The sequence below is a fragment of the Callospermophilus lateralis genome, chromosome 11 (genome assembly GCF_048772815.1).
Source record: "Callospermophilus lateralis isolate mCalLat2 chromosome 11, mCalLat2.hap1, whole genome shotgun sequence".
NCBI classification, from domain to species: domain Eukaryota; kingdom Metazoa; phylum Chordata; class Mammalia; order Rodentia; family Sciuridae; genus Callospermophilus; species Callospermophilus lateralis.
In genome coordinates this window covers 44,747,210-44,773,499 of record NC_135315.1, presented here as the reverse complement: position 1 = coordinate 44,773,499, position 26,290 = coordinate 44,747,210, and the positions used below count along the sequence as shown (strand labels likewise).

The window sequence follows — 26,290 nt, the reverse complement described above, 5'->3', positions numbered from 1 at the left end:
CTCTCCCCTTCATACTTTCCAGTTCTGGCCTTCTTTTGGAAAGCTGCCCCCCACCCCCCCCTCCTGGCCTTCTTTTGAAAAGCTGCCCCCCCCCCCCCCCCCCCCCCCCCCCCGCGCCCACGCTGGAATGGGTCAGACCAACATGTGATTGAAAGGCGGAAAAGGGAAGGGGATTGCTCTCCCTCCTCTTGGCTCCAGTCAGGATATGGCTGCTCTGGGCCCACCCCTGACCCGCTGGGTGGAAACAGGAAATATGTGAGACTTAGTGTTTGCTGGGTCTCTGCTTCTGGCTCCATGGCTGATAAGGGCCTTTGTGTGACCACCAGGGATGAGCCTGCCCTAGATAGATGTGCTTCCCAGAGGAAGGAAGGAAGCTTTGCAGGCCTTTTCTGAATGTGGGAAGCTGTGGGGAGGTAAGGGGAAAGTGCCTAGGGAAGATCCCTGCCTGGGGCTGTTGGTGTCAGCACAAGCCCAGTGCATACCAGCCCCTCCCTTGCCAACCTCTCCCTCTGGAAACTGTTTCCCCCATCCACTTCCCCATTCTCATTTCCTATAAGGAATGGCTGGAGCCTGAAGGCCAGGAAAGTGTCAGCTGTGATTTAGCAACAATAAAGATAGAAAAACAGGAACACTGGGGGCAGGGGGTACAGTGGAAGAGTAAGAAGCAAACCACTAGAAGTTGCACATATCCTAGGAACCCAGGAACTAACCTCCCAATGTTACCTGTTTGGGTGACAGAGGAGGGTAGGACAGGAGCCTGTCCACAGTGCCCTCCTGCCCCTTGTGCCCAGGATGGCTAGCCCTGCCTCTAATAAAACTTGAGGGGTAGCCAGGCACAGTGGTGCCAGGCACAGGGATGCACTGTGTAGTCTCACATCTTAGTTACTCAGAAAGCTAAATCAGAAGGCTCACTTGAGCCTAGGAGTAAGAGATGCTGGGATTGGGGCTGAAGGTCAATGGTTGAGCATAGTTAAGTGAAGCCCTGGGTTAAGGTCCCCAGTTGGAGGGAGGGGGTGCAGGGAAGCAGTCAAGCTTGCGCAGCCTAGGCTAACAGAGCAAGACCCCATCTGAAAAACAAAAGTGGCTTATCTGTTGCTCTCAAGAGAAAGCCAAGTTGTAGGGATATGCAAGAGGGGCAGTGCCTACTAAGGGATCAAGCAATCCTCTTGGCTTAGGTGAAATAGCTTCTAGTTGGGGGAGTAGTCACTGAGCTTTCCAGCTAATACCAGAGAGTGGGTAATGGGAAAAGTCCAGCCAAGGAGCTGCTGGGAGAAAGGGAAAAGACTTCCCACCCTTTGACCTGGACAGGCTCAGGGTCCCCCATGGGTGACTACATCAGCTCCTCTGGTTACCTGGGACAACAGGCATTTCCTCCATGGTTCAGCCCCTCCTCTTCCTGCCCCAACCTTCCTGGCCAACAGGCCTCTCAATCAGACCTGGACTGGACTGCTCCAGCTGTGTCCTGAGGAGCTGGACCAGCCATATCCCTTGGGGCTGGAGTTGAAGCAGAACCAAGTGGTCATCCCAGCGTGAGAGTGTAGATTCCTGGCCTCGGATCGGCCAACACCAGTAGGCAAGCAGGCAGATCTTCTCAGCCAGCACCAGTAGGCAAGCAGGCAGATCTTCTCAGCCCCGGCTCAGCGATCAGCACACTGGCTTTCCACAAAGCAGAATGGCGCTGCAAGTGGAGCTGATACCCACGGGGGAGATCATCCGCGTGGTTCATCCCCACAGACCATGCAAACTTGTAAGATTGAGATGCTCTGGGCTGGGAGGAAGGGTGGCAGTGTCTCCCCTGGGCCGGGCCAGTTTTCTTAAGCACGCCCCAAGGAAAGACATGAGCAGTAAGGATGGGTTTTGATCCTTGGTGGTTAAGAAACTGGAAAAGGAGTGAGTGAAAGCAGGGGATAAAGTATTAGGGGCCCCAGAAGCAGGATTTTTCAAAACAGAGATCTGAGTTTGCATACTTCTTCCAGCTCCTTGTACCTCAGTAGGCTGGACTATGAACTGGGCATTACAAGCAGCTGAGGGTGCTACCCTGAGGTCAAAGGAGTAGTGCAAGTAAACTGGTGCGTAGTAGGATTAATGCCTCCCCGTTTCCGCCAGTACCGCGGAACTGGGACTGCGGGATTCAAGGCAAATAGGATGGAAGGGGAAATGGGTGAAGGCAGAAGAGGTAGTTAGAAATGGGGGAAGTACTGCCCTAGCCAAGCACGCAAAGGAGCGTCTGGTTTGCTCTTGGGATGTAAAGGGCCTTTAGCATGAGAAGGGGCGGACGCACCCTGCCACCTAGCACTGCAGAGAGAGCGGGATCTTCTGCTCGAGTAGGGTGTGAGAGGGTGCGCTTGTGACTGAGACGCGCCTTATCCTGCGAGCTCGTTTGAGGAGTGCGGCACCAAGCCTTAGTGGATGCGGGCTAGGGCTTACTTAGGCCAGGGCCAGCTAGGGTGGGGCGGGGCCCGAGGGCGCGCGCTCGCGCGCGCGCTTGGGTCTGAGCCCTGCCCGGGATGACGACAGGCGGCTGCCCGGCCCCTGGAGGGCCCTGGGCGGGGAAAACGTGCCCGGGCCACGGACTCCCGAGGCGGCCAAGCCGGGTGCCCCGGCCCCCGCCCGCACACCCGAAGAGCCGAGCCGGTAGGTATGATGGACAGGGCATGGGGCGGGTAGCGGCCGCGTGGGTGGCCCCGGAAGGTCTCCGCTAGTTAGTGAGTTGGGGGAATGTGCAGGCGCCGGCCCACGGATGCGATGAGGGAGGCGGGGGGTCTCTGGCCGGGTTGAGACTTAAGATCCACTCGGCCTGGCACTTGCGGCTCCCAGGGTCCGGAGGCGCCGGGACTCAGCTTGGTGTGGACTTAAGATTACTTGCGGACAGTGTGAAGGCGTGGAAGAGCGATTTAGGTCGCGGGACCCAGGCACCTAAGGCGCCCTTCGGGCCTCTCCCGCAGCCTTCTCTGCCTCTGGGTTCCGGAGAAGTCACCCCAGCCCCGCCCCTTCCCGTCCACCGCCTCCTCTGGGCTAGCAGCGCCCGTGACCGTTTGTGCCGGCTGGTGAGTGTGGCGAGTGGGGGGCTTAAAAGATGAATGAAAGAGTGAATGGGTGACCCGTGGCTTTATTCAACTCCGAACGCTGGGACCCCTCACTCACACTGCTGGGTTCTGAGATTCATTCATTCATTTAGGCGCCCATGAGGGGCTTACTGAATCCCAATTGGGTGCCTGGCTGAGTGTGTCTAGAACTGGAGCAGTCTCCTGGAAGAGACTGGAAAAGGAAACAGACGATTAGTGCTGAATGCAATAAGGAGAGGGCTGTGTTGGGGGGAAGTCAGGAAGGGGTTCTGGAGGTGATACCTGAGCTGTCTTCAAGGATGACTAAGAGTCAGTGAGGTGGTGAGGCAGAGTGTACTGGGCCAAGGAAGCTGCAGGTGCAAAGGCACAGCTTAGAAAGCCACGTGTGGCTGATGGCTGGCAGGGCAACAGCAGCTCCTCCTGGCTGTGTGAAGTGGTAGGGGAAGCAGAGGGAAGGGACTGCAGTCACACAGGAATGCAGGAACAGTAGGGGAAACTAAGGACAGTGGTGACCTCAGGAATTCATATGCTGGGACTTGAAGTTGGTGTGAAGAACAGGCTTGGCACGTGGTGGGGTGCCCTATAAACCTTCACTCCATTAATATGAGATGTTAATTGTCAGATGTGCATTTGTAAATAGCACAGGCTACTATGAGAAAATGGATTGGTGAGAGGAAGGCAGGGAGATCAGTTAAGAAGCTGCTATCTTGGTCCAGAACAGAAGCAGTCATAGAGGAGCAGAATGAAGTTTTAGCAGAATGTAACTAACGCAAGGAAGAGTGAGAGAGGAGACCAAGGGTTTAATACCAGGTCCTGATGATCAGCGCTCTGTTAGGGGCAAGGTGCTCTGTTTACTTTGGCCGGACCCCCAGGCAGAGATATCTGGCAGGACAAATACCTGGTTCTGGAGCTACATTGTCCTTGGAGCAATCAGAGTAGATCTCTAATGTCCCTATCTTCTCCTTCCTATTTCCCCTCACAACAGTTTCCTGAAGCCTGGAACAGTCCTTGGTGGAGCAGCCCAGGCCTAGATTGAAGATTTATATATCTAAATTTATTTATATTTATATATCTAAATTTAGTGCCTTCTCTGTGCCCAGCACCAAGCTGCCAGTGAGACAGGCAGTAGTTGTCTTTCCACTACCCCAAGAGGCCATAAGGCTGCCTCAATGGATGTAAGTTTAAGTCCTGGAACACTCAGACCACAGGTGCACCCCAGCCTGCTGCCAGCCCATAGGCCCAGAGTCATGCTTTGGGGGCTATAGCTGCCACCCCTATGGTGTACACATCAATAAAGTCACATGACACTGACAGGGGCACCTGAGGAAAGTCACAACCTGGCAGGGTATCCCTGTAAACAATGTCGGCATTAGGGCAGCCCTTCAGAAGTAGAGTGTTCAGGTTCCCAGGTTCCAATCCTGCTCCTTTACAAGTCTAGAGACATTGAACAAGTCACTTCACTTACCCAGCCTCAGTTTCCCCCTAAAATGAAATAATATAGACCTCATGAAGTGGATAAATAAGAACGTGCTAAGGACGCAGAAAGAGCCTGGCTCTGTCGCCTTAATCGCGGCATCTCCCGCTCCCTAGCTTCTTCGCTTCCCTACCCTTCCTCTGGACTCACGCTTCTGCCCAGAGAGGCGGAGCAGGCCCGTGGGGGTTGCCAGGGCTGTGGCCCGCTTCGGCCCGCAGGGCGGCGGCGACGCCCCCTCCTTCCGCAGCCGGGCGGTGGCTGCAGGGGCGGGAGCGGGCATCCAGAGAATGCGGCGGCGCTGCCTGCAATGGGGGAAAGCCCGCTGGACCCCTCCGCTCGAGGATTCTCCTCATTCCAGCCTCTTGACGCGGTGGGGCGGGGCTGGCACTGCGGCCGCGAAGCGCCGCCTCACTCAGCCCCTCCTCACTCAGCCCTTCCTCACCCCCCGGCCCCTCCTCACTCGGCCCCTCCTCTTCGCCCTAGTCAGAGCCCACTTAGGGGCTCTCTGGACCCTCTCCCGCTGTTTCTTGTAAGGCACTCGCCCGCCTGGGTGGGCTTCAAGCTAGATTGTCTCCCGGCTCCTTTCTGGATTGTAGACCTGGGGGAACCGTGGAGAGCGCCACCTCCCGCCCTGAACCTTCCTCTCATCCATCTCCCAGCTGTGGCCGGCGGCACCCAGTCCCCTTGCCCCCTCCAGAGGGCCCCATCTCCCAGCTGGTGCCCCCTCGCGGGGGCCCCCCTGGGCCTTAGCTCTGGCCAGGCTGTTGTTTTCGAGGTAATGAGCCTTCCCCTTGAGGCTGCAGCCCGCACCTGCCGCAGCCTTAACCCCTCTCCAGGGATCCCAGGTCAGACTGTGGGGAGTGCAGGGACTTTGGGTCCTGGCTCCGCCTTTCCCCCCTAGGACAAGTCAGTGTCTGCTGTGTGCGCTTCAGGTTCCTTATCTGGCAGGCTAGGGACGGGTAAAGTACTTGGGAGTTCTTTGTGACAGACAGACACGCCTAAGGGGCTTTCCCCACAAAATAAGAAGTATGACGCTCTGTCTCCAAGCATGTGTGAAATGACTGTGGTAGAGAGAAGGAAGGGGAAGAGGGTAACGGTGTTGAGTGCCTGGGAAATGCCTCAGCGTTTTATCACAGCCTATTCCAACAACACTTCTGGCAGGTGTTAACCTCATTTTAAGGATGAAGAACAGATTCCGAGAGATAGGATGGAATGGAAATGTAGCTTAGTGTTAGAGCCCTTGTCTACCGTGGCCCTGAGTTCCATCCCTAGCACTGGGGGGAAAACAAACAAACAAAATCAGCCACGACCTTTGAAAGCTCTAGCCATCACCATCTCCTCCACTAATGGAATCTGAGCCAGAGCCCCCCGCCCCCCAAGCCAAAGGAGGGCTGATGCCTTCAGAGAGGGTGCAGATGCTGGGGGCTGATTTGGGGAGAAAAAGGACGTCCTGGAAGAGGGAATGCAGAGATCCTGGAGGACAAGACAGAAAGGTCCCTTCTAGAGGGAGAAGGGGAGGAATCCCTGGGGCAAAGAGGCCTGAGTGGGATGTCCAGGTTGCAGAAGGGTATTGGATTCAAATGTCAGGTCGGACGCGGGCTTCCCAGTAGGGAAACTGAGGCCTCTAGAAGGGCCAAGGACACTGCTCAAAGAAAGGGGGCACCTTGTGGCCGCCCCTGTCTCTGGGTTGTGCGATCCACGCTGACGAAAGGACCTAAAGAAATTTTCCCTGGGCTTAAAGACTCGCGGCCCGCCTTCCAGAGTGTGTATGGGGGTGGACAAGGTCCCACACCCAGGCTCCGCCCGCCCAGGCGCGCCGGCCGTATTTGGACATTTCGTTCTATTTTTAACTTTCCCGGGACTCGAGGTTGGTATTGGGGGGAGGGAAATCCTGTTTCCTCTGGGACCCACGGACCTCGGCCCTCGTCCCGAGCCTGGTCAGGCCGCGTAGTGTAGACACGAGCCCGGAAGTGAGTTCCGGGTCCGTGTAGACGCGGCGGCCGCGCGGGTTCCGGGCCCCACCCTGGAACCAACGACGTCCCTCCTGGAAAACCTGACTCAGGCGGAGCACCGGCCCCGGGGGGGAGCCCCGCCCCCTCTCGCGCCCGCCCCCGCCCACCTCCTCTCCAGTTCCGAGGTCCCCTTTAGCCCCTACCCCGCCCCCGCCAGCTGGAGAGGGACCCCGGAGTCCGGGCTCCGAGGGAGGCCGGCAAGGTCCCGGTCCCGCGCTTCAGAGGCCAGCGAGGGGGCGGCGCGGGGGGCGGGCCTGTCCCTCCCTCCCTCCCTGACGCCGCCGCCGCCGCCACCTCCGCGGCCGAGCCCCTGACCCAGAGTGCAGGCAGAGGAGCGGGGCGCAGGGCCGGTCAAGCAGGATGCGCTACCGGGCGTCGGTGAGCTGGGGTGGAGGGTAGGGCGGGGGTCCCGGGCCTCCCGCCTAGCGGCGCCGCCTCGGCCCTGCCAGGAAGCGGGCGCGGCCCAGGAATTTCGGGTGGTAAAACGTCCCAGAAAGTTGCAGGGAGAGGAGGCCGCCGAGGCGGGGAGGGTCGCGGGACGCTCGGACCCAGGGCCAGGCGAATAGTTCCTTGGGACAGCTGAGAACACTTAGACCCCTCGCCCTAGGGCAAAGGGGCGGGGACTGTAGCCTTATTTGGCTGCAACTTCGGGCGGGATCGGAGTGCAGCAGTGAGGGATAAGTCTGGGAGTGCCAGGCCCCAGAGGAGGGTGCCCCTAGCTGGAGATCTGGGCCATCTGTGGTTAGAACAGACCTGCTGATCTCTCTGGGATCTACACCCACCCCACCACCACCTTACCCTTTTCTGACCCTTGGCACTCTTGGTGTCAATTTCTGAGAGACCCCAGACTCTCTTTGAAGAAGAATCTCAGCGCTGGGTATGGGATGAGGGTCTTGCTAAGCCTGCCCCAGCCCTGTCCAACAGTGGCAGCTGGGCTTTCCCTGGTAAAACCCGGGCCTCCTGAGGCTTTTTAGGACTCTCAGTGGAGGAGGTTTCTGAGGAGCCCAGCAGCTGGAGAGGAGGGAGTGGTCCCAGCTATGGGAGGGAGAGCCAGTCCTTCAGGGGTGGGTGTTAAGTCCCACTTGGGCTGGAGGCCCCTGGGGAAATCCCTCTCCTTGGAGGAGGAGCTCTTGCTTAGTCCCTAAGCAACCCTCAACTCCTGGAGCTTTGAGGAGTGGGAGCCGGAGAAGTGGCCCCACCCTGACTGCAGAATTCACTCTGAGAATTTGTCCTCCAAAGCACCTGTCACACGTGGCCCTGAGCTCAGGGACCTGAGGTCACCTGGTCTAATTCAACTCCTCCTTGAGAAGGAAGCAACCCTTAGAGAGGAGGGTATTTGTCCAAGGTCAACATAGCATTCTTTCTGCTTTTCCAAGCAGTTCTTTCTCAGGACCCACCTCTCCACACAAAACCAGTGCCTTCCTGAAATCCGTGGTCTTGTTCCCATGTCCGCTGGGTCCTGGGTACTCCTGTGTGCTAGGCCCTGGTTCCATGTGGTCCCATATCTTTTGTGTGCTAGACTCCTGTTACCTGGGCCCTCCATACCCAGCAGGTTCTCTGTTCTATGTCCACATGCCCCTACCCTCCCCTTGGGCTCACAGGTATGGTAGGAGAGTAGCCTTAACTGCTGGCTCTGACCCTCTCCCATGGCTCATTCCCTACAGGCCCTGGGCAGTGACGGGGTGCGGGTAACCATGGAGAGTGCCCTGACTGCCCGTGACCGGGTGGGGGTGCAAGATTTTGTGCTGCTGGAGAACTTCACCAGCGAGGCTGCCTTCATTGAGAACTTGCGGCGGCGCTTCCGGGAGAACCTTATTTACGTGAGGCTAAATGGGAAGATGGGAGGTGGGGGGTGATGCTGGGGGCACAGAGGCAGGGCTGGGGGGGGGAAGAAGGTATTAGGGGCCTCTGAGACAAACTTTTGACTCTCCTCCCCAACCCCTAGACCTACATTGGCCCCGTCCTGGTGTCTGTCAACCCCTACCGAGACCTACAGATTTATAGCCGGCAGCATATGGAGCGTTACCGTGGTGTCAGTTTCTATGAAGTGCCACCCCACCTGTAAGTGACTCCTTACCCTTCAGCAGTGATCTCTACTTCCCCTGCCATCCTCATGTAAAACAACTCCACTTAACCCTCACTCTGAAATGATCCCCCTTGGGTGAATCACTGTTCACATCTGCGAGGAACCCCACAATGGCTTACCCTAGAGTTACTCCAGTCCTCACCCAGAGATGAATCTCTGAGCTCCAAATGAGTGGGACCCCTAAATCCAAGCCAGCTTACACTTTTGACTTATTCTTCCAACTCTACCTGGACATGGCCTGTCAACCCTAATGACCTCTGATCCCCATTCATGAGGACCTCCTAGCCCTGCCTATGAGGTCCCCAACATCCACCTGAGTGACCCCCCAACACTCCCACTAGAGTGGAGTGATCCTCACAATCTTCCACCTGAAAGTGGCCCCATCCTCTACTATGAAGTATCTTCCTTGGTCCATACCCTTGAGGGACCCCCAACTCCCAACCTCAAGAGTATCCCCTAATTCTATCCACAAGTAAACTCCAATTCAATATGGGAGTACTCTTGCATCTCCTACCTGTCCATGGGGCTTCACCTGCAGCCACTTTATCTTCTACTCCCTGAATTCTCTGATGAGTCTCTGCTCCAGGTTTGCAGTGGCTGACACTGTGTACCGGGCACTGCGCACTGAACGCCGGGACCAGGCGGTGATGATCTCTGGGGAGAGTGGGGCAGGCAAGACAGAGGCCACCAAGCGGCTACTACAGTTCTATGCAGAGACCTGCCCAGCCCCTGAGCGAGGGGGTGCTGTGCGGGACCGATTGCTGCAGAGCAACCCAGTGCTGGAAGTGAGTGGACAGTAGCATCTGAAGGGAGGGAGGGACAGGGAGCGAATGCTAGGTGCTTCTAATTCCACCATCCACTCCTAGGCCTTTGGAAATGCCAAGACCCTTCGGAATGATAACTCCAGCCGATTTGGGAAGTACATGGATGTGCAGTTTGACTTTAAGGTATTTGTTGGTGTATCACAAGAGAGGGCAGGATTTTCCAATCAGTAGGCTCAATATTTGTTGAACACCTACTGTGTGCCAGGCACTGTTCCAGGTACTGCTGGCATAGCAATGAAACCAGACATAAATCCTGCCTCCTGGGGTAATAGGCAATAAACAGAAAAATAATAATTTAGGACATGGCAGAAATGAGGTTAAGGGTGAGGAGCAGTTGTAATTTTAAATAAGGCAGATAGAATAGGCCTTTCTGAGAAGTCGTGGTTTAGTAAATGCTCAACAGAGATGGGAGAAAGCGGGGCAGCTACCTGGAGGAGAGTGTGCAGGCAGCCAGAACAGCCCGTGCAGTGGGAGGATGCTTGGTGTGCTCAAGGTTAGCAAGGAGGCCAGACCTGTGGCCAGAGAAGAGAGCAAGAGGCCAAGGAATAGGAGGGAAGGCCATATGGTACAGTCCTTTTTGGATTTTTGTAAAACATGTGTGTGGGGGGGTGGGAGGTGCTGGGGATTGAACCCAGGGCCTCATGTGGGCTAAGCACGTGCTCTACCACTGAACTACCTCCAGCCCTACGAGAACTTCTTGAACTCTGAGTGGAAGGGGGTTTTATCAGAGGGTTTTGAACAGAAGCACGTTGTGATCCAACTTTCTTACTGAAAAGGTCACTCTGGCTGCTTTGTTGGTAAGGGAACTATGCCAAGCAGGGAAACCGGTTAGGAGGCTGATGTAATAATGGAGGTGACAGATGACAGTGGCTAAGTCCAGTGTGGTAGCAGTGGAGGTGGTAAGCAGTGGTTGGATTCTGGGTATTTTAAAGGTTAAGGCAGCAGGACTGAATATGATTGAATCGAGGAAATGATAAAAAAAAGAGGCATCCAAGAGGACCACAAGCTTCTTGGCTTGGACAACTAGAAGGATATAGTTACTCTTGACTAAGATGGGGAGACAAAAGAAGAGCTAATTTGAGGAGTGGGGAGATCAGGAGTTCAATGTCAAGCCTGTTGAACTTAAGATACCTGTCAGGTACCCAAATGAAGCTATCAAATACATGGAGTTGAACCTGCCCATTTCTTAGATGAAGAAACTGAGGCCAGAGAGGGTGATGTACCTGAGCCCAGACAGCTAGTGGCAGAGCTGTAATTAGAGCCTAGGTCTGCAGGGGAGCAAGGGAAAGATAAGCTCTATTCCTCAGTCCCCCTAACCTATCCCCTTGCCATGCCCTGTCCACAGGGTGCCCCCATAGGTGGCCATATCCTCAGTTATCTCCTGGAGAAGTCCCGAGTGGTACACCAGAATCATGGGGAGCGGAACTTCCATGTTTTCTACCAGCTGCTGGAGGGAGGTGAGGAGGAGACATTGCGCAGGCTGGGCTTGGAACGAAACCCCCAGAACTACCTGTACCTGGTAAAGGTGAGTGGCTGGCAGGCTGGCAAGACAGGTGCCACCCAGGGGACACAGTGCCAGGGCTTGACAACTCAGCTTTGCCCTTTCTTCAGGGCCAGTGCGCCAAAGTTTCTTCCATCAATGACAAGAGTGACTGGAAGGTTGTCAGGAAGGCGCTGACAGTCATCGACTTCACCGAGGACGAAGTGGAGGTGAGGGCTCCTCTGGGGACCCTCTCTCTTTCCTTCTACAATCCCCCCAAAATCAGCTTATATTTTTAAAGCCAATTTCTGCCTCTAATCCCCTCCTCTTCCCAGACGCTTTGTCATATATCCCCTGTTCCATCTGACCATCTCTAGTCCCCCTCATGGGGTTCCCTTCTCCCTCTATAATCACCACCTGCCACCTTTCTGCTCCCCCAGGACCTGCTGAGCATTGTGGCTAGTGTCCTGCACTTAGGCAACATCCACTTTGCTGCTGATGAGGAGAGTAATGCCCAGGTCACCACTGAGAACCAGCTCAAATACATAACCAGGGTATGTGTGGTGGGTGGAGGGCAAGAGAGAGCAGGAGGGGCAGGGTGATTGCACCTTCGCTGTGCCCACTGTCCCTTGACAGCTCCTTGGTGTGGAAGGCTCAACACTGCGGGAAGCCTTGACGCATAGGAAGATCATCGCCAAGGGAGAAGAGGTGAGCCAAGCCTTTGTCACTGGCGGGGAGGTGCAGGTACTCTCAGGAAGCTCCCATTCCCATCATTCTCCCTCCTTGTGTTCTGCTCAGTGGTCTTCTCAGCAGTGCTGGAGGGATAGAAGATGGGTGGCTCAGAGAGGCACAGTGAGCTGGCCAAAGTCACACAGGAAGAGGGTGACAAAGTCAGGCTTAGATCAAGATTCCCATCTCCAGGAATGATCACTTCTTCCTATACCACCTTCTCTCTGGTGTGGCTACTTTGTCCCCCGCTGATGTCCCAATACCACCACCACTCTCCACACCCAGGCTCACTGGAGGCGGAAGGACAGGCTGGTCAGGACTTCCTGGTCTTCTTCCTGAGTCCAAAGGGGAGGTGGAATGGAAGGCACTCATGCTAGTCTCACTCTTTGCTATAGCTCCTGAGCCCCCTGAACCTGGAGCAGGCTGCGTATGCACGGGATGCTCTTGCCAAGGCTGTGTATAGTCGCACTTTCACCTGGCTGGTTGGGAAGATCAACAGGTCACTGGCCTCCAAGGTGAGGACCTGGTCCACGCTGCTTCCGAGGCAGTCAGGGAGGCTTGTCAGGGAGGGCTAGAGCTGGGAGCTGGGGTGGCAGACACCAAGACCCATGCTCTTGGTTGAATGACTGGCCCTAGGATGCTGAGAGCCCCAGCTGGCGGAGTACCACGGTTCTTGGGCTCCTGGACATTTATGGCTTTGAGGTGTTTCAGCATAACAGGTCAGCATTGCCCTTACCCCTTGCCAGCCACTTAGTCTTACTGTCCTGGTCCCTCTCCTCTGTCCCCCTGCCTGTCATTCTAATGATCCCCCAGCCAGCCTGGGTCTGGCTCTGCATCTCTTACCTGACTGCTCAGGGGCCTTGTCCTGTCCTTACCCTGGCCCTGGCCCTCTGTCCTCTGATGCGACTATGGGTTCTTCTGTTTCCCCACAGTTTTGAGCAGTTCTGCATCAACTACTGTAACGAGAAGCTGCAGCAGCTGTTCATTGAACTGACACTCAAGTCAGAACAGGAAGAGTACGAGGCCGAGGGAATCGCGGTGCGTGTGAGCCTGAGGTGTCCCTGTGCCACAGGAAGTCAGGCACTGGGACTCTGGGAGAAGGTGTGGGACCCCACGATGATGTCCGCCTTCCCTTTCCCTGCAGTGGGAGCCTGTTCAGTACTTCAACAATAAGATTATCTGTGACCTGGTAGAGGAGAAGTTCAAGGGCATCATCTCCATCTTGGTGAGTCCTCTGCTCATGTTATGGGCCAGATGGGAGAACATCTTCCCCTTTTCCTTTCTCTCCGGGCTGGTCCACAGAGGGCCAGGGTGTGGGGCTGGGCAGTGTGAGATGGATGGATGTTGGCCTGGTCTGGAAGCTCCCTGTGGGGGCTCCCTATGCTCTGCTCCTTCCCCTGCATCTTTGTTTCCCCTCACAGTACCTAGAAGCTTCTGTGCTTTCCAGCCTCTCCCCTAGTACCTCCCTCACACCGTTCCCTCCTCTAGGATGAGGAGTGTTTGCGCCCAGGGGAGGCCACAGACCTGACCTTCCTGGAGAAGCTAGAGGACACTGTCAAGCACCATCCACACTTCCTCACGTGAGTAGGGTGGCAGGGTTTTTGGGGCAAGGGCCCACTTGGGGCAAATCCTGTGGAAGGCTGGGTTCATAGTGATTAACTTCTGCTATAGGACTGGGGGCATAGTTCAAAAGGTAGAGCACATGCCTACCAGAACCTGGGTTTCATCCCACCGCCTGCCGCACCGCCCCACACTCCCTCCCACATACAACCCCACCAGCCACAGGGAAAGTACTAAGTTAGGGAAAGTTGCACAAAGCCACCATTTCTAGAGCAAGGCTTCCTCCTTTTTTTTTTTTTTTTTTTTTTAAGAGAATGAAACTTGCTAAGTTTTTTTTGGTTGTTGTTTAGCTTCCTTATTTGGGACTTTTTTTTTTTTTTTTTGTACCAGGGATTGAGCTCAGGGGTGCTTAACCACTGAGCCACATTCTCAGCCCTTTTTATATTTTATTTAGAGTCAGAGTCTTGCTTAATTGCTGAGGCTGGTTTTGAACTCACAGGCCTTCTGCCTCAGCCTCCTGAGGCTGCTGGGATTACAGGCATGCAGCATCAAGCCCTACTGAGATTTGCTTTTTATTTAAAAGCAAGAAGGGAGAGAAACAGAAGCAAGCATCTTTGACTCAATTTGTCCTGTGTACTTTGTGCACATCATCTCTTAACCTATAAATGATCTTTTAAGGAGACATTCTTGATGTTTTCCCTATTTTATAGCGAGACTCAGAGTGCCCAAGGTTATCTCACAGCTAGCTTGCAGAGCTGAGACTTAGTCCTGGGGCTATTGAATGCCAAAGCTTTGACTATTATTTGTTTAATAACATTAAAAACTTGCTTCTGCTAGGCACAGTGGTACATGACTATAATCCCAACTTCTGATCCTTGGGAGGATCTGAAGTTGAGATCAGCCTGGGCAATTTAGTGAATCCCTATTTCAAGAAATAACAAAGGGGACTGGGTGCTGTGGTGCATGCCTGTAATCCTAGCAACTCAGAAGGCTGAGACAGGAGGATCTCAAATTCAAGGTCAGCCTCAGCAACTTAGTGAGGCCATAAGTAATTTAGTGAGACCCTGCCCCAAAATAAAAAAGACAGGGTGTTGCTGAGTGTGGTGGCATATACCTATAATCCCAGTGGCTTGGGAGGCTGAAGCAGCAGGATCACGCATTCAAGACCAGCCTCAGCAATATAGCTAGGCCCTAAACAACTTAGCAAGACCCTGTCTCAAATTTTAAAAATAAAAAGGGCTGGAGATATAACTTAGTGGTAAAGTTCCCCTGGGTTCAATCCCTAGTACCAAAAAAAAAAAAAAAAAAGTTATGGGATATAGCTTGGTGGTAAAGTGCCCTGGATTCAATCTCTAGTGCCTTAAATAAATAAATAGTTACAAATTTTAAAAGAACTGGGGCTGTTGCTCAATGGAAGAGCATACCTTGCATGTATGAGGCACTGGATTCGGTCCTCAGCACCACATAAAAATAAATAAATAAAGATATCGTGTCCATCTACAACCAGAAAATATATGTGTGTGTGTGTGTGTGTGAGAGAGAGAGAGAAAGGGCTGGAGGTGTCCCTCAGTGGTAGAGCTGCCCTGGGCTTCATCCCTGGTGCTAAGAAAAAAATAGAAGCTAAAAAAACAAACAATAAAAAAAAAGCTTCCTTCTGATTGTAAAAATAATATTGCTCATTAAAAAAAAGGCTGCGGGGCTGCGGTTGTGGCTCAGTGGTAGAGTGCTCGCCTAGCATGTGTGAGGCACTGGGTTCGATTCTCAGCACCACATACAAATAAATAAAAATTAAAAAAAAAAAAGGCTGGAATATGTGCAAAAGTCTCTTGTAACCCTGTCATCCAGAGGCCATCATTGTTAACAATTCAAGGCATTTCCTTCCTGCTTTTTTCTATACATTTTTTTTCATAGTCAAGAACTTATTGTGCATAAGGCTCAGAATAATGTTAGATCCTCAGTGTTCTCCTATATCATCAAACAGAATTTTTTTTTCAAAATGCTTCCTCCAGTGGTTCTAACCCATGAATACCCTGTGGTTTTTACTTGGCCTTTGGGAGCCCCTGGCCAGCCTCCAGGTTTTTGCTGGAATAACTAAGGGCTGTCACAGACATCTTTGTGCCTTAAATCTTTGCCTGTATCTCTGGTTAATCTGCTTGGAATAGTTTTTTGTTTCCAGCTCTGGGGATGGAACCCAGGGCCTCATGAATACTAGTCAAGTGCTTTGCCACTGAGCCAAAATCAGCCCTGAAACAGTTCTTAAAAGCAGAAAATAGGTTAAAGGATACAAACATACTTAAAGTGTAAGTAATATCTTGGCAAATTCCATTCTGAAAATGCAGTGGGCAGTTCACTTTGGGCATAGTAAAGCAGCAGCTGGAAGCAATGAAATTAGCCCTCTGCCCTGTGTGCCTGGTAGTCCAGAGGCCTAGGTCCTGGCACTGTGTGACCCTGGGCAAGGCAGGCCACCTTCCTGAACCTCAGAGATCATGCAGGGGGGCTGATGTGGGAGACAGTGGGGTCAGGAGGATGAGGGTACACAGGGTGTACCCCCTGCATGTCTGCCACATGACTTGTGGGTTGTGGGGGCAGTCTCGGGGCATGTCTGCTCCCTACTGGGTGCTGGTTCCTACTCTCAAGGTCTCTTCAGCATGCAGGGGCATGACTTGGGTCAGCAATTTGTAGCTTCATGTCCTTGTCACCCCCAGGCACAAGCTGGCTGACCAGCGGACCAGGAAATCCCTGGGCCGTGGGGAGTTCCGCCTTTTGCACTATGCTGGGGAGGTGACCTACAGCGTGACTGGTGAGGATCTTGAAACTGGATACCCCTGGGGACTGGGAGGGACACTCCCTCACCCCTCATCTGCCATCTCCTTCCAGGGTTTCTGGATAAAAACAACGACCTTCTCTTCCGGAACCTGAAAGAGGTGAGGAGAACGTGGGGGTAACTGGGTGGGGGGGCAGCTCTGTATGCCCCTGTGCCCAGGAATCTGTTGTGTCTGCCTCTGCTCCCACCTTAACCCCCTGTTCTGACCCCACAGACCATGTGCAGCTCAAAGAATCCCATTATGAGCCAGTGCTTCGACCGGAGTGAACTCAGTGATAAAAAGCGGCCAGAGACGGTGCGGAGGCTATGGGACCTGAGGGAGCGTGTGTGTACCTGAGCATGGATGAGTGCCCACTTGGGCCTGGAGTTGGCATTGTGCATGTGAGCATGTTTGTTGGTGCCCATGTGCACATCTGTGTGTGTCTCTAGGAAGCTGCCCTTTGGAGCATCTTTGCCTACTTACAAATGTATGCCTGAGTGTCCACCTGTCTCTTAGGTGTGGACCTGTTTGTGTATGCCTGTTACTGTGGAGGAATCCATGTGTGTACACCTTTCCATGTGGGTGTTTGTGAGTGTTCACCTATCAGACACTTTGTAACAGACATTGCTAAGCACTGAGGATACAAAAATGTGCAGCTGGACATGTAATTCAGTAGTAAAGTGCTTACCTAGCACCTAGGGGGCTCTGGGTTCCATCCCCAGGAACACACAGACAAGCAAAAAAGAAAAAATAGGTGTTCTTACAGAAATATGCACAGAAGAAGAGAGGGGATAGCCAACTCTAGAGGTGAGGTTGGTGGGAGGTCAGGGAGGGCCCCTGGAAATGGAAGTATTTGAGATAACTTCAGAATGAGGAAGTGCTTTTTAGTCTGATGGACCTGTAGTGGGAGGGGGCACTGTAGGCAGCAAGAGGGTCCAACACAGACACACATAGGCCAAAAAAGGAGGTCAGCAGGAAAGGAACGTCACAGGGGAAGGGCTGGATGGCAGGTGTGGCCAGTGGTGCTTGATGCAAGAAGAGCTCTGCGGAGCTAAGGGCAGAGACGTGTCTGTTGAGCTTGCAGAGAAGTCAATAAAGAGATTAGGAGGGAAGTAGAAGCCAGAGTGCTGAAGGCAGAGACATGCTTGCCAGGCAAAGCACCAAGGCATTGTGTTGCCCTCCCGGGACCCTGCCTGCTCCCTGCTGCTGTTCACCCTCCCTCACCCTGTGTACCCTCACCCTCCTGACCCCATGTCTCCCACTTAGGTTGCTTGCCTACCCGCTTCTGCCCAGGCTCCTCCAGAAAACCACAAATTCATACATCTGGTGATTCCCCACAACACACACAAGTGGGCCCTTGGTTGCTCAGACCCCTAGCCTTGCTCATTCTGTGTCCCTAATTCAAGACAGGCATCACCCTCTACCTAGTCCTGCAGGCTGGGGATCTAGCCATCTCCCCCATTCCAACCACTGGATCTTATTTATTGCCCGATTACTTCTCAACTCCCTCCTCTCCATCCCTTCCATATAACCACTGATCCACATTAATGATCATTCTCTCTCCTCTATGCCAGCCAGCCTCCTTCCTGATTTCCTGGCTAACCAATCCATCTTCCACACATCTGTAGAGATATTCCAAAATGAATATCTTTTTATGTCACTCCCTCTCTCCAAATTTCTCATTGGCTCCTTAGTTTCCTCAGGATAAAATCCAATGTGTTCAGTGTGACTTACTGATGATACTACCACTGCTTGCCTCTGTAACCTCACTTGGATTCTTGTATGCTTGTAGCTCCCTGCATATATCAACCCTTTGCTAAGGCCATCTCTCTTCCTAGACTGATATTTCTACCTCTTTCTTTTTATTTGAAATAATGAGAATTGAATCCAGTGGCACTCTACCACTGAGACACACCACCATGCCTTTTTATTTTTTATTTTATGGCAGGGTCTCACTAAGTTGCCTAGGCTGGCCTTCAACTTGAGATCTTCCCGCTTTAGCCTCCTGACGTGCTGACATGGACCACTGTCCTGTTTTCTGTCCATCCATTTCCTACTTATCCTTTTAATCTCATTGCCAGAAGATCTTTCCAGATTCCCTTTATATCCACAGACTAATGAGTTGTCCCTAATTGGTATTCCCAGAACCTCCAGGCACACACCACTATTGTTTATTTATTTGTTTGTTTATTTTCTGGTTCTAGAATTGAACCCAGGGTCTTGCGTATTTTAGGCAAGTATTCTAACACCAAGCCACATCCCCAGTTTTGTTTTGTTTGGGACAGGCTCTCACTAAGTTACCTGGCCTAACCTCAAACTCATAATCCCTGCTTCAGCTTCCTGATTTGCTGGGATTATAGGCATGCACTACTGTGATTGATTCACCCCTGTTATTAATATAACCACAAGAGATTGCAAATTTTTGCTAAGCAGTCTGTTTCTTTACAGGCCTGAGGTCCTTGAAGGTCCTGCAGAGCAACATATAGAGACAATAGTTGAATGCATAGGTATAGGATTTGCTGTTTAGGAATGTAGCTTTGAAGTTCTGGGAAGAGTGGTTGCAAAAGGGAGATACAGAATGGAGGTTGCCAGGGGCCTGAGCAGGATTTTTAGGCTGGAGAGAGATTCCTAAGCTAAGGTCTGTAGCCCAGTCGGAGAGAGAGGTGTACAGAGTCAGACCCCTTCCTTTATTGTGAGGGAGGAGTAGTGGGAAGAAGTAAAGCCCAAGCAGAGAGGAGGGCCACTGCAGGGGTCAGTAGCTTTGCAGGGGTAGGGTGTGTACACCCAGAGGTGAGCGGCGTTAGCCTCACTCAGATCAACTTTCTATTCTCCTGGACTCGCCAGGTGGCCACCCAATTCAAAATGAGCCTCCTGCAGCTGGTAGAGATTCTGAAGTCTAAGGAGCCTGCCTACATCCGCTGCATCAAGCCCAACGATGCCAAACAGCCGGGTAGGCCCTCCGCCCCTACGGGGTTGCGGGGTCTGGGCCTCCCCTACAGGGATGACTGGCGGCTGACCACCCCTTTATCCTTCCCCCAGGCCGCTTTGATGAGGTGCTGATTCGGCACCAGGTGAAGTACCTGGGGCTGATGGAGAACCTGCGTGTGCGCAGAGCTGGCTTTGCCTATCGTCGCAAATACGAGGCTTTCCTGCAGAGGTGGGCAGGACTCTCATAAGAAGGAAAGGGGCGGGAGGGATCTCGGAGGCTCCACGAGGGAGCATAGGCCTTCAAAGTCCGGTTTTAGAGTTGAGAACGCAGAGGTTCTGAGCTGCTGTGGGACCCATACCGAGAACCACTTTATGCTGCAGGCCCAGTGTAATCCTTGGAAGAGACCACACCAGGCTTCCTTTAGGCCTTGTCCTCCTGAAGTACCCGAGGAGGGTGCAGGAGGCAGGCATCCACAAGCCTATCACAAAACAGATGGAAAAGAGCGGGGCCAGAGTTTACAGGGAACTCAGAGAATAAAGCAGTTTGGTTACTCTGTGTTAAAGGCCTGGGGAATTGATCAGTATGATTCCATCTCTGCAACTTTTTTTTTTCTCCTCCCCAACCCTCTCCCCCCGCCCCCTGGGAGACTGAACCTAAGGCTCCACGTGTTAGGCAAGTGGTCTAACATCCAATACTTCCCCAGCCCAGTTTAATTTTGAGACAGGGTCTCTCTAACTTGCCCAAACTTATGATCCTCTCTTCCTCAGCCTCTCAAGTAGCTGGAGTTACAGGCATGTGTCACTGCACTCAGCCCATCTCTGCCATTTTTTAATCCTTGGTCTTAGGTAGATGAGGATACTTTTGTTTCCTTATCTTTAAAATACACACACACACACACACACACACACACACACACACAGCCTCTATAAGCTGTGAACAAGTCAGTAGGACTACCCAGGAGGTGCCCAGGGAAAGCTGGTAGGGACCTTCAGAGAAGAGTGTTGGCTGGGGTGTGGTTAGGTGCATGTTGCTTCTCCTATCTCCAGATATAAATCACTGTGCCCAGAGACATGGCCCACATGGGCAGGACGGCCCCAGGATGGTGTGGCTGTGCTGGTCAGACATCTTGGCTACAAGCCAGAAGAGTATAAGATGGGCAGGTGAGTGGTCCTCATTCCTGGTGGCTGGATAGATATGAGAGGTGGCAACAAGGGGCTGATTATTGCTGCTCTCCCAGGACCAAGATCTTCATACGCTTCCCTAAGACCCTGTTTGCCACAGAGGATGCCCTGGAGGTCCGTCGGCAGAGCCTTGGTGAGAAGGAGATTTACCCTTCCTGCCCCATTCTAGTCCTTTCTGGGGAACAGGGAAGAAATCACTACGTTTGCATTTCTTCTCCAGGAAGTCTGCCCCACCTACATTCAGCTCCCCCACCTCCTTACTAGCTCCAGCCCCAATGCCCACAATCCAGCCTGCAGCCTGGTCTCTGGATGCAAACTCTTGGCATATTCCCACATTCATTTGCTTTTCTTCATTTACTCTCATTTAACTTATTTGTCCTTTCACACAGTAGCTCATTCAGCCACTCCCTCATTCATGCCACTCATTGAGTTCTGACAGCGCCAGGCTTGGTGACCCTGACCTCCAGCCAGTTGAATTTCTTTCCCAACCATAGCCACGAAGATCCAAGCAGCCTGGAAGGGTTTTCACTGGCGGCAGAAATTCCTCCGGGTGAAGCGATCAGGTTTGGGGGCCCAGGGTTATTTGGGGTGGCAGAGTCTTGGGTTAGGGTGGGCTACTGTGATAAGGAGATAAGAGGTCAGCTATCTGTGGTCCCCACAGCCATTTGCATCCAGTCGTGGTGGCGTGGAACACTGGGCCGAAGGAAGGCAGCCAAGAGGAAGTGGGCGGCACAGACCATCCGGCGGTGAGCATGGGGACATGATGAAGGGCTGCAGGATAAGGGATATATGGTGGGGGGTCCAGTGCCAGGCTTCTTACCCCAACCCTGCCTGGCCTGCCACCCCCAGGTTCATCCGTGGCTTCATCCTGCGCCATGCACCCCGTTGTCCTGAGAATGCCTTCTTCTTGGATCATGTACGCACGTCATTTTTGCTTAACCTGCGACGGCAACTGCCCCGGAATGTCCTGGACACTTCCTGGCCCACTCCCCCACCTGCCTTACGCGAGGTCAGTGAGTCCTCCTGGCTGGGTTAGGTACCATCAAAACACTTGGCAGAGGGGTGATTAGGGAGGGCCCAAAGAGGGAGGGGAAGGAGAGCAGGGCTACGAAGAATGAGTTTTTAGATAGAAAGTGCTCAGGACCAGAAGGACTGTCAAGTTGAGGAGGTCTTGCTTATATAAAGACTTGTTGGTGGGCATATGTTGTAGGTCTTCAGAGGGAAGAGAGTCAGGCTAGGTAAATACTCTTGACTTTTCTCTTTCCCACAGGCCTCAGAGCTTCTACGGGAATTGTGCATGAAGAACATGGTGTGGAAGTACTGCCGGAGTATCAGCCCCGAGTGGAAGCAGCAGGTGTGGGGAGCTGGAGGCAGCAAGGACTAGCCAGTGGGGTTTGGGGGCAGCAGGCATCAAATGAAGAGTGCTGTCCCGGGGAAGCATTATACTTCTGATTTACCATCTAACCTTAGATAGATCCCAGGTCCCTATCACCTCATGCAGTAGAAGCTGGAGGCAAATAGTGTTCCTCTTGTGGGCTGTTTTAACTTGAGTGGTGAAGGCTTTTCAGTGCCCCATGTGTAAAGGTTGCAGATTCACTGTGATCAGTTGTTAATGTCTGCCCTAATCATGGAGTCAGATACTGATGGGTGATGTGCCTTGTGTTTGTAAACACAGAATTGATAAAGCACCCACCCAACTCAGATAATCTGTAGTAGCTTTGAATATTTAGCAATCAGTCTTCTAAGATTCCAAGCCAAAACTGAATCTTGGGGGCTCCGGAGCCTAACAGGTATTTGTTTTGGAAATCATTCCCAAAGTCAGGCCTGGATGCTAACAGTGCTGTTATGACTCTTCTGGGGAGCTCTCTGCCTTGGTTGGTTGGGGAAAAGGCAAAGAGAGTACTGGTGGCTGGTCCCAGTTTCCTGGGACCTGAGAGCAGCTAAGGGAGGTTCTCCTGATTTCTGAGGCTGGGCCTCCATGCTCCCCATGTTCCCCACCCCTTATAACACTCCTCCACTCCCCTTGTTTCTTCAGCTTCAGCAAAAGGCAGTGGCTAGTGAGATCTTCAAAGGCAAGAAGGATAATTACCCCCAGAGTGTCCCCAGACTCTTCATCAGTACACGGCTTGGTGAGCCCCTGATTTTTTTATTCCTCCAACCCTCCATCATGGCCAGGTGTGGTGGTACATGCCTGTAATCTCAGTGACTTGGAAGGCTGAGGTAGGAGGATCACAAGTTCAAGGTTAGCCTGGGCAGTTTAGTGAGACTCTGTCTCAAAATTAAAAATATGGAATGTGGCTCAGTGATTAAGCACCCCTGGGTTAATCCCCACTAACCCAAACAAACAAACAAACAAAACCATCCTGTTTCCCTCTCAACTTCTCTGACTACTCTCTCCCCCATCTGGGTTGCAGGCACAGATGAGATCAGTCCCAAAGTGCTGCAGGCCTTAGGCTCTGAATCCATCCAGGTGAGACCCTGCCTGTAGTCCCTAGCCCAGCACAATTCTGTTGCCCAAGGTCTGGAAGTGGTTGGGTCAGGGCACAGGTGGAGGATAAGAAGGTCATCCCAGGGGCTGGGGATATATCTCAGTTTGTAGACTGCTTGCCTTGCATGCACAGATCCTGGGTTTGATTCCTAGCACCAAAAAAATAAAAAAATAAAAAGAGAGAGAGGGTCATCCCATAGCTGGGCACAGTGGTGCATGCCAGTGGCTTAGGAGGCTGAGGTAGGCTGATCACAGGTTCAAAGCCAGCCTGAGCAACAGTGAGGTGCTAAGCAATTCATTGAGACCTTGATTCTACATAAAATTCAAAATAGGGCTGGGGATGTTGCTCAGTGGTTGAGTGTCCCTGAATTCAATCCCCAGTACTCCCCCAAAATGAAAAAATGGCCATAAGGTCATCCCTGGAGCTGCTTAGCCACTCAGTCCCTTCCCTATCTCTCACCCTGCCCTCTGTCTTCAGTATGCTGTGCCAGTAGTGAAATATGACCGCAAGGGCTACAAGCCTCGCTCCCGGCAGCTACTGCTCACACCCAGCGCTGTGGTCATCGTGGAGGATGCCAAAGTCAAGCAGAGGATCGATTACGCCAACCTGACTGGTCAGCCAGAGTCCAAGGCTGTGTCGGGAGGGACCCTGCTCTGATGTTTGATCCCTGACCTCTGCCCTCCCCCCTTAGGAATCTCTGTCAGCAGCCTGAGTGATAGCCTCTTTGTGCTTCATGTGCAGCGTGAGGACAATAAGCAGAAGGTGAGCCTTTAGGGTTTAGGAGGTGGGAGGGGTCCTATAGCTCGGCACAAGGCTTGATTCCTAAAGCTGTCTTGGCCATTCAGGGGGATGTGGTACTACAGAGTGACCATGTGATTGAGACACTCACCAAGACAGCCCTCAGTGCAGATCGTGTGAACAACATCAACATCAACCAGGGCAGGTAAGGCATTAGAGGTGGTGAGTGGGCTGTTTCTGAAGCTAAGGACAGGGCAGGGACCCACCCTAGGGAGTCTGTCTCTGTGAAAAAGTCCTTATGTTCTCTTTTCCCTCTAGCATCACATTTGCAGGGGGACCTGGCAGGGATGGCATCATTGACTTCACACCTGGCTCAGAGCTGCTTATCACCAAGGCCAAGAATGGGCACCTGGCTGTGGTAAGGCCAGCAGGCAATACCCTACTTCCTGCTGATAGTCCTTGGACTAGGGTAGAGCCTCTAGTAGCCAAGCTTTCCTTGGCAGTTCTGGGCAGAGCCTGGGCATTTCAATCGTGGTCTCAATCCGAAGGGCACCATACCACCACCCCCTTTATCCCATTGCCCATCCATGAAGGGCCAGAGGGATCATTTGAGAACTCCCATGAGGAAGCTCATAAAAATGGAAGCAGAGGGCTGGATGCTGTGGCATATACCTATAATTCCAGCAACTTGGGAGGCTGAGGCAGGAGAATCACAAGTTTGAGGCCAGCCTGGGCAACTTAGCAAGACCCTGTCTCAAAAAATAAAAAGGGTTGGCTGGGATGTAGCTCAGTGGTACAGCACCCCTAGCCTGGGTTCAGTCCCCAGTACTGCAAATAAAATAAACAAAAAACACCTAACAATATGAGGTTGTAGGGGAGAGCCAGGCTGATTGATAGTGGCCTAGATGGGAGGAGAGCCCCGCTTGTGGCTAAGGCAGCAAGTTTTCCTATGGGAGTAGGACTAGAGTCTTGAGAAGTGAGGCCACTAGACCCCACCCCACCCTAGTCTGCTATTGCCTGTATTTAACCTGGGACAAGTACCCAGAGCAGCTGCTGCCCACTCACCACTTTGACTTTTCCCACACCTCTACAGGTGGCCCCACGGCTGAATTCTCGGTGATGAAGGTGCCCACTGGACCCCCTCCGAACTCTCAATGCTTTGCTTACCCATTCTCCCCTTCCCAGTTACCAAAGACTCGAGCTTCCAGACAGGGACCCAGGGACACCTCAAAGCCCACCTGCAGCCTCCTGCCTCCTGCTCACTCCTCTCTCAAGGAAACAGCAGGGGCTATGGAGCTACCCCAGGAGTGGGCCAGGCCGGGCCACAGCAATAGGAAAGCCAGGGCCAGAGCAAGCCATGCCAGCCCAATGCTGATGCCAAATATGTGAGAGAAGGGAATTTTTGCTGAGATTTTTCTCTGAGATTTTTTGATGCTTTATAGGAAACTATTTTTTAAAAAAAGCCATTTTCCTATCCCAAGGCACACTGGATGTGTTTTTCCTGACTCAAACAGGGCAAGAAATGTAGCTGAGAGGTTGGGTGGGCTGGGCTGTGGGCCCTCTCCCCTGGCCAGGCCACCCTCTTCTCGTTCCCTTGGCACCTTGTCTGTCTGCCTGCCTGTCTGTCCACATATACCTTTTGCAGCCCTCTCTGACCTCCACCTGGGGGCTGAGACCACCTTTGCCTTCCTTCTTCCTGCCTTAGGAATGCCCTTTTAGGGTCTGAAGGTATAGCTTGATGTTAGAGCCCATGCTTAGCATATGTGAGACCCTGGGTTCAAGCCCCAGTATAAATAAAAAATGCCCTTTTAATATTGTCATCCCCAGTCTGAGGGCATCCTGGGGTGGGAAAAGAAGTCTTAAACCATAAAATTTGGAAAACTCAGATTATATAGTCTAGCCACCTGGGGTAACAGAATTAGAGACAGAGGCCCAAAGAAGAAAAGGCATTGACCAAGGTCACACTGTAGGTTGGGGCAAAACTAGGACTGCAGCCCCATCCTCAGCACACTTCACTGCCACTCCCAGGGACAGGGGAACCCCATAAAACATGGGTCATGTCTTAAGTGTGCATCTGGCTCCCTGACCAGCAATCACCCTTGGGGGCCACCAATTGGAAGGAACACGTCTGCCTGAGTTCATGCCTCAGGATGACAACTCCCTCCCATACACTTTTGACCCAGTTTAAGATTTAGAGTCTGTACTGGCCTGGCCTCTGCCTGGCTTATGTGCATGGGGAAGGGGCTGACCTTGAGAAGGGGCTGGCAGGGGCATCACTTCTTTCTGCTGCTTCCCCTCTGCCCCAGAGGGCCTGGGGGCTGCCCAGCTGCCTCTGTGCCCTCCAGGGGTCTCAGCCCACTGCCGACACTTTTGCAATCTGGAGAAACACTAAATAAAGCAATATGTGTTTGCCAGCATGGTCTCCTTGTGAATATTAGGAAAGAAAGAGGTCAATCAGGGACTTTGTAATGCAATTTTTGTCTTCCAGAAAAAAAAAAGCCGGGGGGGGGGGGACAGGGCTTCCTCTAGGGGCAAGAGCAAGAGTTGCCAGTGGCTGCACTGTGGATGCACTGCCCAGTGCTGTGGTCTGGGAGCAAAGAAACCCAGAGGCCCTGACTGAATAGTTCGGCAGGGCAAGCTGAGCTGCCGGACAGAGGCCCAGTCCAGTGTGGTGGTGTGAGTAGCAAAGGCACACTGATGAGAGATCAGCTCCTGTGGGCAAGAGCAATAAACATTTTGTAGAGAAGAAGAAATTTGAGGCAGGTCCTCTAGTCCCAATTCTGTCAAAAGGGATAAACCCACTCCAAACTGATCTAAGCAGAAAAGAAAACTTGTCAGCATTAGCAATTTAACAATCTGGGATGGGGGTACTATTTCTAGGTGTTCAAAGGATACTGTCAGGGAAGTATCTGAAATCGT

The 26,290-nt window shown here is 52.8% G+C and overlaps 1 protein-coding gene across 4 annotated transcripts; it reads left to right on the top strand.

Moving 5' to 3' along the window:
* Positions 1 to 1,446: 1,446 nt before the first annotated feature.
* Myo1c (myosin IC) lies at positions 1,447 to 25,785 on the top strand. 4 transcript variants are annotated; one of them, XM_076871348.1, is made up of 33 exons: positions 2,524 to 2,634; positions 2,946 to 3,047; positions 8,216 to 8,371; positions 8,497 to 8,612; positions 9,224 to 9,422; positions 9,504 to 9,584; positions 10,807 to 10,986; positions 11,073 to 11,171; positions 11,382 to 11,495; positions 11,578 to 11,649; positions 12,066 to 12,185; positions 12,307 to 12,389; positions 12,603 to 12,708; positions 12,815 to 12,895; positions 13,159 to 13,250; positions 15,936 to 16,030; positions 16,108 to 16,154; positions 16,269 to 16,349; positions 18,879 to 18,984; positions 19,074 to 19,191; positions 20,010 to 20,123; positions 20,201 to 20,277; positions 20,639 to 20,707; positions 20,806 to 20,890; positions 20,994 to 21,153; positions 21,415 to 21,498; positions 22,180 to 22,273; positions 22,559 to 22,614; positions 23,111 to 23,246; positions 23,325 to 23,395; positions 23,479 to 23,576; positions 23,690 to 23,789; positions 24,465 to 25,785. In XM_076871348.1, exons 3-33 carry the CDS (start codon positions 8,246 to 8,248, stop codon positions 24,489 to 24,491), a joined length of 3,087 nt encoding a protein of 1,028 aa, XP_076727463.1. In that variant the 5' UTR covers positions 2,524 to 2,634; positions 2,946 to 3,047; positions 8,216 to 8,245; the 3' UTR covers positions 24,492 to 25,785. The 4 variants fall into 4 exon arrangements, with proteins under 4 accessions (XP_076727460.1, XP_076727462.1, XP_076727463.1 ...); XM_076871345.1 differs by lacking the exons at positions 2,524 to 2,634; positions 2,946 to 3,047 and adding an exon at positions 1,447 to 1,747; XM_076871347.1 differs by lacking the exon at positions 2,946 to 3,047 and having other exon boundaries at positions 2,509 to 2,634.
* The last annotated feature ends 505 nt before the right edge of the window (positions 25,786 to 26,290 follow it).